Source organism: Mobula hypostoma, chromosome 2 (assembly GCF_963921235.1).
Source record: "Mobula hypostoma chromosome 2, sMobHyp1.1, whole genome shotgun sequence".
In the NCBI taxonomy this organism is placed as follows: domain Eukaryota; kingdom Metazoa; phylum Chordata; class Chondrichthyes; order Myliobatiformes; family Myliobatidae; genus Mobula; species Mobula hypostoma.
In genome coordinates, this window is record NC_086098.1 from 168038897 (window position 1) to 168055574 (window position 16678).

The 16678-nt window shown below is 42.0% G+C and overlaps 1 protein-coding gene across 1 annotated transcript in view; it reads left to right on the plus strand.

The window, feature by feature from the left end:
• Positions 1–16678, plus strand: part of eif2s2 (eukaryotic translation initiation factor 2, subunit 2 beta) — a 77177-nt gene that overhangs the window by 22454 nt on the left and 38045 nt on the right. Inside the window, exons 3-4 of the mRNA XM_063041042.1 lie at positions 7835–7929; positions 14989–15124. Coding sequence (XP_062897112.1) covers positions 7835–7929; positions 14989–15124 — 231 coding nt within the window. The remainder of the gene's footprint in view (positions 1–7834; positions 7930–14988; positions 15125–16678) is intronic.

A 16678-nucleotide genomic window follows, 5' to 3' on the forward strand; every position in this document is an offset into this window, starting at 1 on the left:
CTCTGTCCCTCTGAATATACCTCTTGCCCATCCTCTGGGTCCCCCCCCCTCCCCCCCCCGTCTTTCTTCCCGGACCTTCTGTCTCATGATCCTCTCGTATCCCCTTTTGCCTATCACCTGTCCAGCTCTTGGCTCTATCCCTCCCCCTCATGTCTTCTCCTATCATTTTGGATCTCCCCCTCCCCCTCCAACTTTCAAATCCCTTACTCACTTTTCCTTCAGTTAGTCCTGACGAAGGGTCTCGGCCTGAAATGTCGACTGCACCTCTTCCTACAGATGCTGCCTGGCCTGCTGCATTCACCAGCAACTTTGACGTGTGTTGCTTGAATTTCCAGCATCTGCAGTATTCCTGTTGTTTGAGCCTAATTCTCTGTTGGTGTAGTGATAGCCTCTGGGGCTTTAACAGACAACACTCATTTTAACAGAGTAGCATTGCTGAACTTTGATTTATGATGACAAAGACTTGTTGCCATGTTGTACAGTGAAAGAGTTTGCCGGTTCGTTTTAATGCTCAACCAGCATGTGAGGCTGTCATAATGGTGTAAAAGTACTTGTTGCTACCCAGAGTCTTTATAATTATGTTCAATAATCATTCACACACAGCTTGAATTTCTGTTCAGTAATTTTGACAGGTATGTATCACACATCTGTTTTTTAAAAAATTTACATTTTTGGCCTTGGTGCATAGCTGTAAACTGCAGCTTCGATGTACTGAATGTGGCTAGAGGTTCCTTTTTGTTGGCTTTTGGAAAACCTTTCCACACTTAATACACAAAATTATAGTTACATTTGAGTTAGGACTCCTGCTGTTGGCAGTGGATCAAGTGGGGGAAATGATGTTCGTGCTAGATGCAGGTGAAAGTTTCAGTACTGGATTGTAATCTCAGAATGCAGTGCCATAAATCCGAATCTGGTTTAATATCACTGGCAAATGTGAAATTTGTTAACTTTACTGCAGCAGTACAATGAAATCATCATCATCAGGTGCCGTGCCCAGTTTGAGCTTTGACTGCCATGGCCCACACACTCCTGTTTCGGGTCAAGTGGATCAATTCATTGGTATTCATTTCCAGTTCTCTGGCTGCTGTCTCCATCATCATTTGTCTTTGTCTTCCTCTTGCTTTCTTCTCTTCAGTCTTTCCCATAATTCTAACTCCTGCATTCTAACTCCTCTTTCCTAATCACATGTCCAATGAAGTTACTTTACCTTTTCATGATCTCATACATTATTTCTCTTTTTATGTTTGCTCTGTTCATGACATCCTCATTAGATATTCGTTTCATCCATGATATTCTTTGCATCCTCCTCAAAAACCACATCTCTGCTGCTTCAATTCATTTCCTCATGTTACTAGATATTATCCAACATTCTGAGCCATAACTGAATATATGTGACATTTCAGTACTCTGAGGTGGGTTGTCATGCCTAGTTTAGTATTGGTCAGTGTACTTTTCATTATGTGGGCACGTGACCAAGTGGTTAAGGCATTGAACTAGTGACCTGAAGGTCATGAGTTCGAGCCCCAGACGAGGCTGCGTGTTGTGTCCTTGAGCAAGGCACTTAACCACACAGTGCTCTGCAACGACACTGGTGCCAAGCTGTATCGGCCCTTGCCCTTCCCTTGGACAACATCGGTGTCATGGAGAGGGGAGACTTGCAGCATGGGCAACTGCCTGTCTTCCATACAACCTTGCCCAGGCGTGCGCCCTGGAGAGTGAAGACTTCGCAGGCGCAGATCCATGGTCTCACAAGACTAACGGATGCCTTACTCTTCATTCTCAGAAAAGTGTCTTTTGCCATCCCTATTCTTCTTTTGATGTCCATGTTGCACCTGCCATCTGATGTTACCCAGCTTCCTAGGTAGCAAAAGTTCTGTACTTGTTTTTTATCTTTCCTGTTTATTCTCAGCATGCGGATAGGATTCTCCTTCTTTTTGGATATCACCATACATTCTGCCTTTTTGCAATTGATAGACCCATTTTTGCACTTTCTTCAACAACTATATCAATTAAGTTTTGTAGTTCTTCCTCCTTACTTGCAATTAACACAGTGTTATCTGCATAACTGAAATTATTCATGTTTTCACCACCAACTTTGATTCCCAAGATGTCTCTTACTTTTTGTAATATTGTTTCACTGTACACATTAAATAAATCAGGGGAGAAAACACACCCTTGTCTAACGCCTCTCTTGATTTTCATAAACTGACTCACTTCTCCATCTATTCTTACAGCGGCAGTTTGTTCCCAGTACAGATTCCTGATTAGGCGGAGGTCTTTTGAATCTAGATCTAGAGTTTTCTGTAATATTTCAAATAACTTATTGTGCTTCACTTTATCAAATGCTTTTATGTAGTCAATAAAACAAACAAACAAATCTTTTTGCACTTGAATACCTCGTTCTGAAAGTATCCTTAACATCAATATTATAGAAACATAGAAAATAGGTGCAGGAGTAGGCCATTCGGCCCTTTGAGCCTGCACCGCCATTATTACGATCATGGCTGATCATCCAACTCAGAACCCCACCCCAGCCTTCCTTCCATAACCCCTGACCCCCATAGCCACAAGGGCCATATCTAACTCCCTCTTAAATATAGCCAATGAACTGGCTTCAACTGTTTCCTGTGGCAGAGAATTCCACAGATTCACCACTCTCTGTGTGAAGAAGTTTTTCCTAATCTCGGTCCTAAAAGGCTTCCCCTCTATCCTCAAACTGTGGCCCCTCGTTCTGGACTTCCTCAACATCGGGAACAATCTTCCTGCATCTAGCCTGTCCAATCCCTTTAGGATTTTATAGGTTTCAATCAGATCCCCCCTCAATCTTCTAAATTCCCACGAGTACAAGCCCAGTTCATCCAGTCTTTCTTCATATGAAAGTCCTGCCATCCCAGGAATCAATCTGGTGAACCTTCTTTGTACTCCCTCTATGGCAAGGATATCTTTCCTCAGATTAGGGGACCAAAACTGCACACAATACTCCAGGTGTGGTCTCACCAAGGCCTTGTACAACTGCAGTAGTACCTCCCTGCTCCTGTACTCGAATCCTCTCGCTATAAATGCCAGCATACCATTCGCCTTTTTCACCGCCTGCTGAACCTGCAAGCCCACTTTCAATGACTGGTGTATAATGACACCCAGGTCTCGTTGCACCTCCCCTTTTCCTAATCGGCCACCATTCAGATAATAATCTGTTTTCCTATTTTTGCCACCAAAGTGGATAACTTCACATTTATCCACATTAAATTGCATCTGCCATGAATTTGCCCACTCACCCAACCTATCCAAGTCACCCTGCATCCTCTTAGCATCCTCCTCACAGCTAACACTGCCACCCAGCTTCGTGTCATCCGCAAACTTGGAGATGCTGCATTCAATTCCCTCATCCAAGTCATTAATATATATTGTAAACAACTGGGGTCCCAGCACTGAGCCTTGCGGTACCCCACTAGTCACCGCCTGCCATTCTGAAAAGGTCCCGTTTATTCCCACTCTTTGCTTCCTGTCTGCTAACCAATTCTCCACCCACACCAATACCTTACCCCCAATACCGTGTGCTTTAAGTTTGCACACTAATCTCCTGTGTGGGACCTTGTCAAAAGCCTTTTGAAAATCCAAATATACCCCATCCACTGGTTCTCCCCTATCCACTCTTGCGTTTCTTGTTCCTTTGTCGTTCACAAAACCACATTGTTCTTTACCTATTTCAGCTTGTATCATACTTTTAGCTCTTGTCATCAAAATTCTTACAAGTATCTTGGTGATATGACTCATTAAACTTATGGTCCTATGTAATTCACATTCTATTGCTCCAGGTTTCTTAGGAAGAGTGATAAATACTGATTTTTTTTCATCTCTTCTGGTATTATTCCAGTCTTATAAATGTCATTGATTAAATCAGTAAGTTTTTCAATTCCATAATCTTCAAGGGTGATAATTTGTTCTATTACTAATTCATCAGGACCTGCTGCCTTTCCTTTCTTCATCTTATTTATTGCATTACAAACTTCAGATTTTAAAATACTTGGACCTTCAATGTTTTTCTTAATTTCTGGTTTTTCGCCTCGATCGTCCTCAAACAATTCCTGAATATACTCAATCCATCTGTTCATAATCTCATCTTTTTCCATGATAATGGTACCGTCCTTTGCTTTCAAACATCCACCTGAAGAACAGACGTGCTTTTTACCAGTGATATTCTTGATTTGTTGATGTAACCTTTTTGGATCAGTAGTAGGGATTCTTTCTATTTGCTCACATTCCTGGTGTAACCATTCTTCTTTGGCTTTTTGACATAAGTTTTTAACTTTTTTGTCTAAGGACTTGTATTCTATCGGATTTGCTTTCTTCCGTCTTCTTTCTTCCATTAGATTTTTGATTTCATCTGTCATCCATTTATTCTTTGTGCTTTTTTCTTTTTTAGGAATCACTGACTTTGCTGATTCTACCAAGGCATCTTTTAGAGAGTTAAATTTCATTTCTACATGATTGCTATCATTTTCAACAGATTCTATTTCTAGACTTTGAAATCTATTCCTTATTTCAATTGTAAATTTTTGTCGTAAGTTTTCTTCTTTAATTAATTGCAAGTGGTCAAGGGATTGTTCAGGTTTTTGCTTCTTCAGTTTTTTTAAGTTTTACTTTTACATGACATTTATGGTCACTATTACAGTCTGCACCTGGATATGTTTTGCATTGAGTCACTGAGTTTCTAAAGCCTTGGTTTATAGTAATAAAGTCAATTTGATTTTTAGTGTTATCACCTGGACTTTTCCAGGTTCACAGGTGTCTTGGATGGTTTTTAAAGTAGGTATTCATAATGACTTGATTATTCATCTTGCACTATTCTAGCCATTTCTCACCTTTTTCATTTCTTTCCCCTAGTCCAAATTTTCCTATGATATTTCCATCAGCACCTTGTCCTACTTTAGCATTTAGATCTCCCATGACAATAACAATATCTTGAGATTTGCATCCATTCTTTGCTTGTTCAAGCTCTTCATAGAACAAATGAGGATATAGATAAATTCTATCTGTTGGTGCATATACCTGTATAATTGCTAAATCAAATGGTTGTCCTCTGAATCTAACAAGGAGCACTCTTTCTGTTGTTGCCCAATGTCCTAAAACACTTTTTGCCATGTTTTCATCCATAAGAATTCCTACGCCATTAGTACGGGATGTTCCACAAGAATAAATTGGTGTTTTATTTCTATTCTAACATGTTCCAGCACCTATCTAATGAACTTCGCTAATTCCCATGATGTTGATCTTTAGTCTTTCCATTTCATTTATCACATTGTCCAATCTTCCTGCTTGATACTGAGTTCTTACATTCCAAGTGGCAATAATTTTCTTTTGTGTTGTGAATTTTATGAGCAGTAGCTTTATGACGGTTGGGGATCCCCTGCTGACCAGAATCAACCCTACTGAGCGAAGCATCTTCAGAATTGTCTTGAAGATCCTCTTGACGCTGTTGTTGTGTGATACATTTTGTGAGTTCGACCATGGTTTACTTAGCAAATAGATTTTAGGAAACCTAGTATCTAGCAACGGTGGTTTGCTATTGCCTACCGTTGGGCGAACTAAAGAAATCACCATTTCTCTTCCCAAATGTTCATCCACCTGTACTATAGCTGTTGACATTTGAGGTCCTAGCTCATCCGCCTTCTCTGTCATAAGTTCAGTTACTGAACCTGCCGGATCTGCCGTTGGCCTTCGCTCGTATTCTGAGCAGGAACCCTTGCAGGTGCTGCTGTTCCGGGTCAGAGCAGCCCTGGGAACAATGAATGACTAAGGAGTAATTCCACTTTCCCCAAAGCTCTGAAAGTCCCCAATCAGAGCCTCATCACCGGTTGCAGTTTAGAGTCATACCCAGGACATGAAATACATGATAATTATACAGAAAAAACTGTGTTACATTAAGTATATATGTATTAAATAGTTAAGTTAAAAACAAAGTGTTCATGGGTTCAGTGTCCATTCAGAAATTGGATGGCAGAGGGGAAGAAGTTGTTCTTGAATCTATGTGCCTTCAGGCTTTTGTACCTCCTTTCTGATGATAACAGTGTAAAGGGGGCATGTCTGGGCGGTGGGGCTCCTTGATGAACACTGCCATCCTAAGGCACTGCTCCTTAGTACCCATGATGGAGCTGATTAATTTTACAAGTTTTGATCTTGTGCAGTAACCCCCCCCCAATACCAGGTGTTGAATGCTGTCCATGGTAAATTGACTGTTGGCTACTCTATGGATAGTGCAGTTGTCCACAGGGTTTTCATGATTGCCAGGCCTTTCTTCCACATAGATACTGCTGCTGCTCAGGCTGGGTTCGAACTCAGGACCATCTGCCTTGAAGTCCAGTGCTGATGCCACTACACCATCGATGGTCTGGTAACATGTACCTTCAAGCCACTGTAGGATATTCTATACTCATTGAGTTCAATGATGGTTCATGGAGCAGGAATTATACTATTCAGTTCAAATGCCCTACAATTGATGAGTCAAATATAGGCCAATTGAACTGAATGGTCTGATTCCAACTCTGAAATTTGTGATTAATTTATTAGTGATAAGATAAAAATGTTAAACGGGCTGTGGGAGCTATTGGTCAGAAATCTGAGGATATTAAAATAAGATTGATTACTGATTTAATTGGTTTGGTGCTTCATTGTGGGCTGAAGGTCCTGTACCCGTGCTGTACTGTTCAAAGATTCAAAGTACATTTATTATCAAAGTATGTATGCAATATACAACTGGGAGGGACCTGCTGAAGGGTTTCGGCCCAAAATATCTATTGTACTCTTCCTAGATGCTGCCTGGCCTGCTGAGTTCCTCCAGCATTTTGTGTGTGATGCAATAAACAAAGAAAACCATGGAACCTGTTCAAAGAAAAACATCAAACTCCCCGCCCCCCATGAGCGAAAAAACACATCATGTAAACAGCAAAAGAAAAAGAGTGAGAAACACAGAATATGAAACACAAAATATCAAGAATGTTCAGGCATATTCAGCTCAGTTAATTCTAGACCTGGTTCATTCATTATCTGCAGGCTGCCCTGATCAAAATCACCCAAAATAGCAACAAAAGAATGACCAGAAACACGTCATAACGTGAACTATGGAGTCCAATCCACAAACCGTGTTCATTAAACTTGCCCAAGACCCAGGACTCCTACGTAATCCTCTGGCAGGCTCGGGGGTGACCATTTGAACGCAGGGACTTCTGTCTGTGAGCAATAAGCGAGAGCAGGAGAGAGTGTGTCTCACACAGACATCTTCCTCTGGCAGCAGTGAGCAAGAGGCTGGTAGATGGCGCTGAACACCCGCTCGCCTTCCACTCTCGCCTTGATGACTTCAATCCGCTTCAACACTTTAATCAGTGAAATCGAGGAATAAAGTCAATCGTGAGCTCGTACCCTGTCTCCAGGCTTCTGGGACTCGAGTCTGCGTACTTAGCTCTAAACCTCACTGAACACCCTCGGAGATGGCAAAGCGCCAGATCACTCAAACACACCACCAAAATGTAGACCACAGGCTCCAACAGTAGCAGAATTACAGTTGTAAAAGAAGTAGTTTTGTGAACCATGGGGTGTCACCCTTGGTTGCATTGTTTGCTGGCTATTTTCTTTATAAGATTAGTTCTTGAATGGTTAGCTTTCACGGAAGTATGATTGTGTATATTTGCACATTCATTTGCAACAGCTTTTTGGAGTATAAATTATCACGTGGGTAGCTGCGGGATTTCTTCTGTGTGTTATCATATGTGTTTGCATTAACTTTCCAAAATGTATTTGATGTGCATGAGCAACTAAGGATATTTTTGCTTAATTGTAGATACAACAGATGATTTAGATGATCTGGATTTCTTCAATCAAAAGAAGAAAAAGAAGAAGCCCAAGAAAGCTTTTGATATTGATGATGGTATTAAGGTTAGTATACAGGTCCAGAAGGTCCTTTACATCGACTTCTGGCTTGGAATACTCTTTTAACTTGCCTAGTGAATGTTAACATTGGACCTATAGAGAAAGGGCAGCACTGTGCAGGCAAGTACTGCGTCGATTGTCAGCCCAGTGCCATCTTAGCTCAACGGTGATGGCTTTTGTCTATGCATTTCTTGTACAATTTCAGATGAACTACAGATTTGAACTTTCCCGGTCTGTACTCATTTAATTTGATGTTTTCATTTTACTGATAATTTCTCCTTTGACTCCTCCCATTTCCTCCAAACTAAAGGTGTAGCTATGGGCACCCGTATGGGTCCTAGCTATGCCTGCCTTTTTGTTGGGTTTGTGGAACAATCTATGTTCCGTGCCTATTCTGGTATCTGTCCCCCACTTTTCCTTCGCTACATCGACGACTGCATTGGTGCTGCTTCCTGCACGCATACAGAACTCGTTGACTTTATTAACTTTGCCTCCAACTTTCACCCTGCCCTCAAGTTTACCTGGTCCATTTCCGACACCTCCCTCCCCTTTCTAGATCTTTCTGTCTCTGGAGACAGCTTATCCACTGATGTCTACTATAAGCCTACTGACTCTCACAGCTATCTGGACTATTCCTCTTCTCACCCTGTCTCTTGCAAAAACGCCATCCCCTTCTCGCAATTCCTCCGTCTCCGCCGCATCTGCTCTCAGGATGAGGCTTTTCATTCTAGGGCAAGGGAGATGTCTTCATTTTTTAAAGAAAGGGGCTTCCCTTCCTCCACTATCAACTCTGCTCTTAAACGCATCCCCCCCATTTCACGTACATCTGCTCTCACTCCATCCTCCCACCACCCCACTAGGAATAGGGTTCCCCTGGTCCTCACCTACCACCCCACCAGCCTCCGGGTCCAACATATTATTCTCCGTAACTTCCGCCACCTCCAACGGGATCCCACTACTAAGCACATCTTTCCCTCCCCCCCCTCTCTGCATTCCGCAGGGATCGCTCCCTACACAACTCCCTTGTCTATTCGTCCCCCCCATCCCTCCCCACTGATCTCCCTCCTGGCACTTATCCGTGTAAGCGGAACAAGTGCTACACATGCCCTTACACTTCCTCCCTTACCACCATTCAGGGCCCCAAACAGTCCTTCCAGGTGAGGCATCACTTCACCTGTGAGTCGACTGGGGTGATATACTGCGTCCGGTGCTCCCGATGTGGCCTTTTATATATTGCACACTCAGGTTGGAGGAACAACACCTTATATTCCGTCTGGGTAGCCTCCAACCTGATGGCATGAACATCGACTTCTCTAACTTCCACTAAGGCCCCACCTCCCCCTCGTACCCCATCTGTTACTCATTTTTATGCACACATTCTTTCTTTCACTCTCCTTTTTCTCCCTCTGTCCCTCTGAATATACCTCTTGCCCATCCTCTGGGTCACCCCCCCCCCACTTGTCTTTCTTCCCGGACCTCCTGTCCCATGATCCTCTCGTATCCCCTTTTGCCTATCACCTGTCCAGCTCTCGGCTCTATCCTTCCCCCTCCTGTCTTCTCCTATCATTTTGCATCTCCCCCTCCCCCTCCAGCTTTCAAATCCCTTACTCACTCTTCCTTCAGTTAGTCCTGACGAAGGGTCTCGGCCTGAAACGTCGACTGCACCTCTTCCTATAGATGCTGCTTGGCCTGCTGCGTTCACCAGCAACTTTGATGTATGTTGCTTTTCATTTTACTGTTATTTTTATTTCCCAAGTATCCCAGAGAACAGGTAATACAAACGAAATGAGTGCTGCAGTAGTGTAGCAATTAGCATGATGCTTTTACAGCTCAGAGTTTGGAGTTCAATTCTGGTATCTTCTGTAAAGAGTTTGTATATATTTTTGGGTTTCCACCAGGTGCACTAGTTTCTTCCCACGGACTTGCCAGTTAGTGGATTAATTAGTCCTATGATTAGCCTAGGATTAGTAGATGGAAAGGGCCTGTTCTGCAATGCATCTCTAAATAAATAAAATTAAGAAATGCAACTTTGTTAATCTGAAATAGAAATGTAAACAAGACACCTACCTTTTTTCCCAAAGTTGGTCCCAAAGAGTCCCATTAACTGAAGCACACTCAAGCTTCCTTCATTGTGATGTGCTACTTCACTTGTCAGATATTTATAAAGGCCATTAGTTATGACTGTTTCATTTAATGAATTTTAAGTAATTAAAGTAATTAAAATGAGGTGTGTACGTTGACGGTTCTTATCTTGTGCAGAATATATGATGGGGAGAATAAAGTTTGCATTAGGGTGAATCTCGACAGAAATGCCTTGGTCTGTTTCTAGAGGGACAGGAATTCAACAGGGAATGGGTACAGATACTTCAGAACAGGTTTAAAGTACTCTTTAGGCCTAAGTAATTTGGCCTACTTTTGAGTTGTAAAATGGGAATTTTTCACAAAGTATAATCAACGGATGGAGTAGGCTCTGGAATGTGGTAATGAAGACAATACTCAAATCATTTCAAAAGCAATAGACTGCTATATTTAAGACTGAGGTTATTTGGATGGATGTGAGCTGAATTGAAAGCACATGTTCATCTTCGTATGTCTTAAAGTCATAAAGGCATATTTTTCAAAATAAGAGATCACCCTTTATTGTGGTGATGAGCAATAGCTACTCTGAGGGTCAGGAATCCCTGGAATTCTCTGTTCCAGAGAGCTGTGGAGGCCGAGTTACTGAATATGTTTGAGGCTGTGGTTTTTCAAAGTAAATTTATTACCATATACTACCCTGAGATTATTTTTCTTGTGGACATTCACAGTAGAATAAAGCAATACAATTGGTATCAGTCATAAATGACAAACAAAGACGGACAAAACAACAAATGTGCGAAAGGCAAACTGAGCAAATACAAAAAAAGTAAAATAAATAATACCAAGAACGTGAGTTGTAAAACCCTTGAAAGTGAGTCTCTAGATTCTGGAGTCAGTTCAGTGTTAAGGTGAGTGAAGCTGTTCAAACTGGTCAAGGAGCCTGACGGTTGAAAGATAATAATTGTTATTGAACTTGGTCGTGTGGGTCTAGTAAGGATGCTGTCTACTGTAGATCTATAGATGTTTGGTGGTATGCCACCAGGCCGGATATTTCCCACTGTGCATCTTTAGAAGTTTGTTGGAGTTGTAGATGATGTGCTGAACCTGTGTAAACAAAGTAAGTAGAGGTGCTGCTGTGCTGCCTTTGAAATTAGTTGCAGGACAGATCCTCTGAAATGACAATGCCACAGAATTTAAAGTTACTGCCCCTCTCTGCATCCCACCCCCTAATGAGGACTGGCTGATGGACCTCTGGACCTCCAGTTTCTTCAGCTCTTTTCGGCCCCGTATGGAAATAGAGAGTTATGGAAACAGGCGGGACAGAACGTACGGCTTACAATTTATACAGCAAGTGATGTCGATGCTTTATATATTCAGTTGAATAGGAATATAGAAGGTATGATTAATAAGTTTGATGACACGAAAGTTGGCAGTATTATGCATAGTGTTGGATCCAGATGTATTTGATCTGAAGCTCTTCAAAAATGTGTTGCTTATGATCATTTATTAAACATTGCAAGAGAGAGAGTGGGAAGTAGGAAAGAATCAATGCGGTCTGGTCCTTTTATACCAGGCTGTGAATTCTATTGAATTTTCATTGATAAAAGTTAACCAATAAGATGGCCCCTAATCAAGAAATGCAATACCCATCTCTAAAACTAAAACTAAGTTGTTTCCAGAAAGTGACAACTACAACCATTAAAAAACATGCTGAACAAATACATGTATATAGGTAGTTATTACAACTAAGCTCAATAAAGTTAAATTCTTGAGGTGTTCTGTTGGTCAAAGTTGACCATGGGTATCTGTCTATGTGATGTGCAAGCCTGGGCAGTACGATATGGAGAGCCAGCTGTTGCCCATATAACAGGCTCCCCCTCTCCACCCAGCTGATGAATACAAAGGAACGACAGATCTGATACAATTTGGCACCACTGGCGTCGCAGGAGTTCAACTCAATGTAGGACCGCCTTAGGAGCTCGAGCTTTGGATTTTTCCACAAGATTTACTCCTGAAGCCTTCACCTTGAGGGGGTATAGTCATAAGGCAGTGGAAATTTGAGATCAGTTTACCTACTCCAACTACGATGAGCTGCCATCTGTGTCTGACAAGCTCCAACTGCCCAAAGAAAGTTAAATAATACAGTCCAATCCAAAGTTAGCAAGGAAGGTTGTCTATAGTGGGATTTAGAACAATGGAATATTGGCAGTTGAAATGTTATGCTGACAAGGATGCATTTTGGGAAGTCGACTCAATGTGGGATGAATCCATTTGAAGGTGGGGTGCAAAGGAATGTTGATAAACGATGAGACCTTTTGAGGTCCCTGAAAGCAGCAACACTAGGTGGTAAAGGCAGCATATAGCATGCTTGCATTCATAGGTTGGGACATGGAATAGTTAGGATGTTATGTTGCAGTTTTGCAAAACAGTGATTAGACAAAGCAATCAGATTATTGTGTGCACTTCTGGTCAGCCTTACTGTAGGAAGGATGTGATTATGTTGGAAAGAGTGCAGAGGAAATTAGCACGGATGTTGCATTGGTTGGCGGACTTGTTGGCTATTCACTCAACACTGGAGCACTTGGACAGCAAGGGTGCGTACTTTGGTATGTTCTTTATTGTCTATAGCTCTGCATTCAATTTCATCACTCCCTCAAAACTAATCAGTAATCTTACAGACCTTGCCCTCAATACCTCCTTGTGCAATTGGATTCTCGATTTCCTTATTTGCAAACACCAGTCATTTTGGATTGGCAATAACATCTCCAAAATCTTCATCAGTACAAGTGCACCACAATGGCTGATGACTGTAAGCACAGCTTCAATGCCATATAGTCCATGAGCCAGTAGGATTGGTCGGTACCATCTTAGGGGAATAATGCTCATAGCGAGTTTTGGCAAGGTATACACCTCTAGAGTTAGAAAATATGTGATGGCATTGCACCAGTGGTAGCTTTATTACTTCAAATAAGTAATCACTTTTTGTATATTTTCCATATTAACATCAGTACAGCAGAAAACGTTACCCCATCCTCCCAAAAGGTAAAAAAAACCTCGTTTGGAGAGATTTCTGGAGTTTTATCAATGTCATGATATTTTCCATATTACTGAATCAAATCAAAACAATCTTAAGCTTTTGTCATAGCATGTAGAATTACAGTACAATAATTCAAATGTGGGGCTCCACATGGCCATAACCTAGGCCCCATTTGCTTGTACAATGAATATATTTAATTGAAGTCTGCTTTCCATACTTTGTTTTCCATACTCTTATAACCTATTAACAATCATAATAATTTTCCAGGTCTTCCACATCTTCATCTGAACTTTCCACATTCTCTGAGGTGGATGCCTGGTTCTCAGTCTGCCAGTCGAAACATGTCAGCACACCTGAGGCCATTTGCAACACTCATACATCTTGAGAGTGAACATTTTTTTGGACAGTTACAGGCCAGTAGATCCAGGACGGCATCGGGTGCTGGCTGGCCTTCCATCCAGTGCACCACCAACTGTTCAGCTTCCTCTTCTCTCTCCATCTTACATCCTCTGCCAACGGGGCTTGGCACTTGTGGGTCCTTCTCCAAACACTTTCTCCATATACCAGCCTAGTAGTTGGCTCGCTGTGCATGTTTTGTTAAGCAGTCCTTGCATGGTGGGAGTAGATGACTTTCGATTTTACCTTTTCTCACACAGAAAAGGTGATACCTGAGCTTATTGACCTTGGTGGTCGATGCTTTTGGGGCATACAGGAGACATGTAAATGCCTCCAGTTTGTCCATCAGTTCTGGGGAGAGGTCCCATCCTGACCCAACACTAAGAATGTGTCCTGAGTTTCCCTGTTGCTGGTCAGAAGTTTTAGGGGACTTGTCTTCCCTTTGCCTGCAAAAGCACTTAGTGTCACATATTGTATATGCGTGCAACCCAATGAGAGTCCTGCACACCTTTACGCCAACAGTGGCAGCAACCTTCCTGATGTCTACAATCCTTGTACGGGTTCTGCTGGACAGTGAGGAAGGTTTTCAAAGCTTGCAGAGGTATTTGGACCAGCTGGAAGAATGGGCTTAAAAATGGCAGATGGAGTTTAATACACACAAGTGCGAGGTATTGCACTTTGGAAGGACAAACCAAGGTAGAACATACAGGGTAAATGGTAAGGCACTGAGGAGTGCGGTAGAACAGAGGGATCTGGGAATACAGATACAAAATTCCCTAAAAGTGGTGTCACAGGTAGATAGGGTCGTAAAGAAAGCGTTTGGTACATTGTCCTTTATTAATCAAAGTATTGAGTATAAGAGATAGAATGTTACGATGAAGTTGTATAAGGTATTGGTGAGGCTGAATCTGGAGTATTGTGTTCAGTTTTGGTCACCAAATTACAGGAAGGATATTAATAAGGTTGAAAGAGTGCAGAGAAGGTTTACAAGGATGTTGCTAGGACTTGAAAAACTCAGTTACAGAGAAAGATTGAATAGGTTAGGACTTTATTCCCTGGAGCGTAGAAGAATGAGGGGAGATTTGATAGAAGTATATAAAATTATGATAGGTACAGATAGAGTTAATGCAAGCAGGCTTTTTCCACTGAGGCAAGGGGAGAAAAAAACCAGAGGACATGGGTTAAGGGTGAAGGGGGGAAAGTTTAAAGGGAACATTAGGGGGGTCTTCTTCACACAGAGAGTGGTGGGAGTATGGAATGAGCTGCCAGATGAGGTGGTAAATGCGGGTTCTTTTTTAACATTTAAGAATAAATTGGACAGGTACATGGATGGGAGGTGTATGGAGGGATATGGTCCGTGTGCTGGTCAGTGGGACTAGGCAGAAAATGGTTGGGCACAGACAAGAAGGGCCAAAGGGCCTGTTTCTGTGCTGTAGGTTTTCTATGGTTTCTATGGCAGTTGCTAACATAGAAAAGTTGTTTTGATCCCTGTTGATGTCGTCTATAATGGTGTGAGGTGCTTAATTTATGGGAGATTTGGCTTTTATTTCCAGGACTTGAAGATTGAAAATGAGCTACCTGAGCAAGGGGAAGATGATGATGACGCTTTTGACATCAGCATGATGAAAAAGAAGAAACCAAAACCTGTAACCTTTGAGGATGAGAAAGTAAATGAAAGGACAGATGGCTGTGAGTACAAGCTACTGTTATTGGTTTTCCCCACCCTCTCCAATCCCCTACATGTCATGGGTATCAGGTAAAACATAAGAAGATTGGATTGTGGTGGGTGAACAGAGCCCTGTTGGGGAAAGTGGGAGGGTGGGATAGGGCGGGGTGAAAACAACGGGAAATGTAATACAGATTAGTGTTGAAAACACTTTGGTCAAAAGTTCAAAGTTAATTTTATTATCAAAATACATATGTCACCATATACAACCCTGAGATTCATTTTCTTATGGGCATACTCAGTAAATCTATTGAATAGTAACTGTAACAGGATCATTGAAAGATCAACCAGAGTGCAGAAGATTACAAACTGTGTAAATGCAAATATAAATAAATAGCAATAGATAATGATGGCATGAGATAACAAGATAGTGTCCTTAAAGTGAGATGATTGGTTGTGGAAGCATTTCAGTGATGGGGCTAGTGAGTGTAGTTATCCCCTTTTATTGGAGAGCCTGATGGTTGAGGGGTATTAACTGTTCTTGAACCTGGTGGTGCAAGTCCTCAGACTCTTGTATCTTCTACCTGATGGCAGCAGTGAGAAGAGAGTAGTCTGACCACAGAAAGAACTTGCTAATCATCTGAATAGAGCAACTGATCTTTTTAAAAATGGTAGGACAGTAGGAATTTTTCAAGAACCGTCTGCGAGTCAGCAGTCAGAAACACTATTGGCTGAGATCACCAAAGTTGTACTAACTGTAGATTAGTACAGATCTTAATCAACTTGAGGTCTTAGTTAGAATTAGTTTGGTAGCACTTCTTCAAGGGTAGTCATCTTGCTGTGGTGGGAAGGCTTGTGAGTTCCTGAGATCCCAACAGCCATGTTGTGCTGGTGGTGTCACCTGTGGTGGTAAGGTCGGTTGGGGGGGGGGGGGGTCCAGACAAATGGCAATATAGCCAAGACCTCAGCCGTGGAGCTGACGGAAGATGATGACACATCTCAGTGGCTGAGGAAGGCTGTCGCAGTCTTGCATTCCATGAACTGGACCCTAACCATGATCTGTCAAGGACCGTGGTGGGGCAGCCTTCCCACATTAAACAAAGTCTCACAGAAGTGTTTTCTATTAATAGAATGCACACTAATGTCACAGACTAAGTCCCGTAGTGATCAGCAGGTGGCAAAGGAGGCAGGGCTGAGAGGTTTGGAAGCCCACACTGCACCAGGATATATGGATCCTAGGTCAGCCTCTACCACCACTTGAAGACCCACCAATAAACAATCCATTAGGAGAACCTCATACTCGACTTGAGTGATTGCACTACTACAGGTAGTTAGCACAAATCTGCACTATGAATTCAAAACATGTTTCAATCATTAGTTAAACTTGGTGCACTGTTATTGTCATTGTAAACTGTGCATGTGTAACATTGCTGTCACTGGTGTGGGTTTCTCCCGATGACAAGATTACCTGGAATCTCTGCACACTCAAATGTTTGCTTGCAATCAATTATTTTTGACATCAAAGTATTGAAGTACCTCTAAATTGTTTATACTTGGGATAATATAAGTCTCCCCGT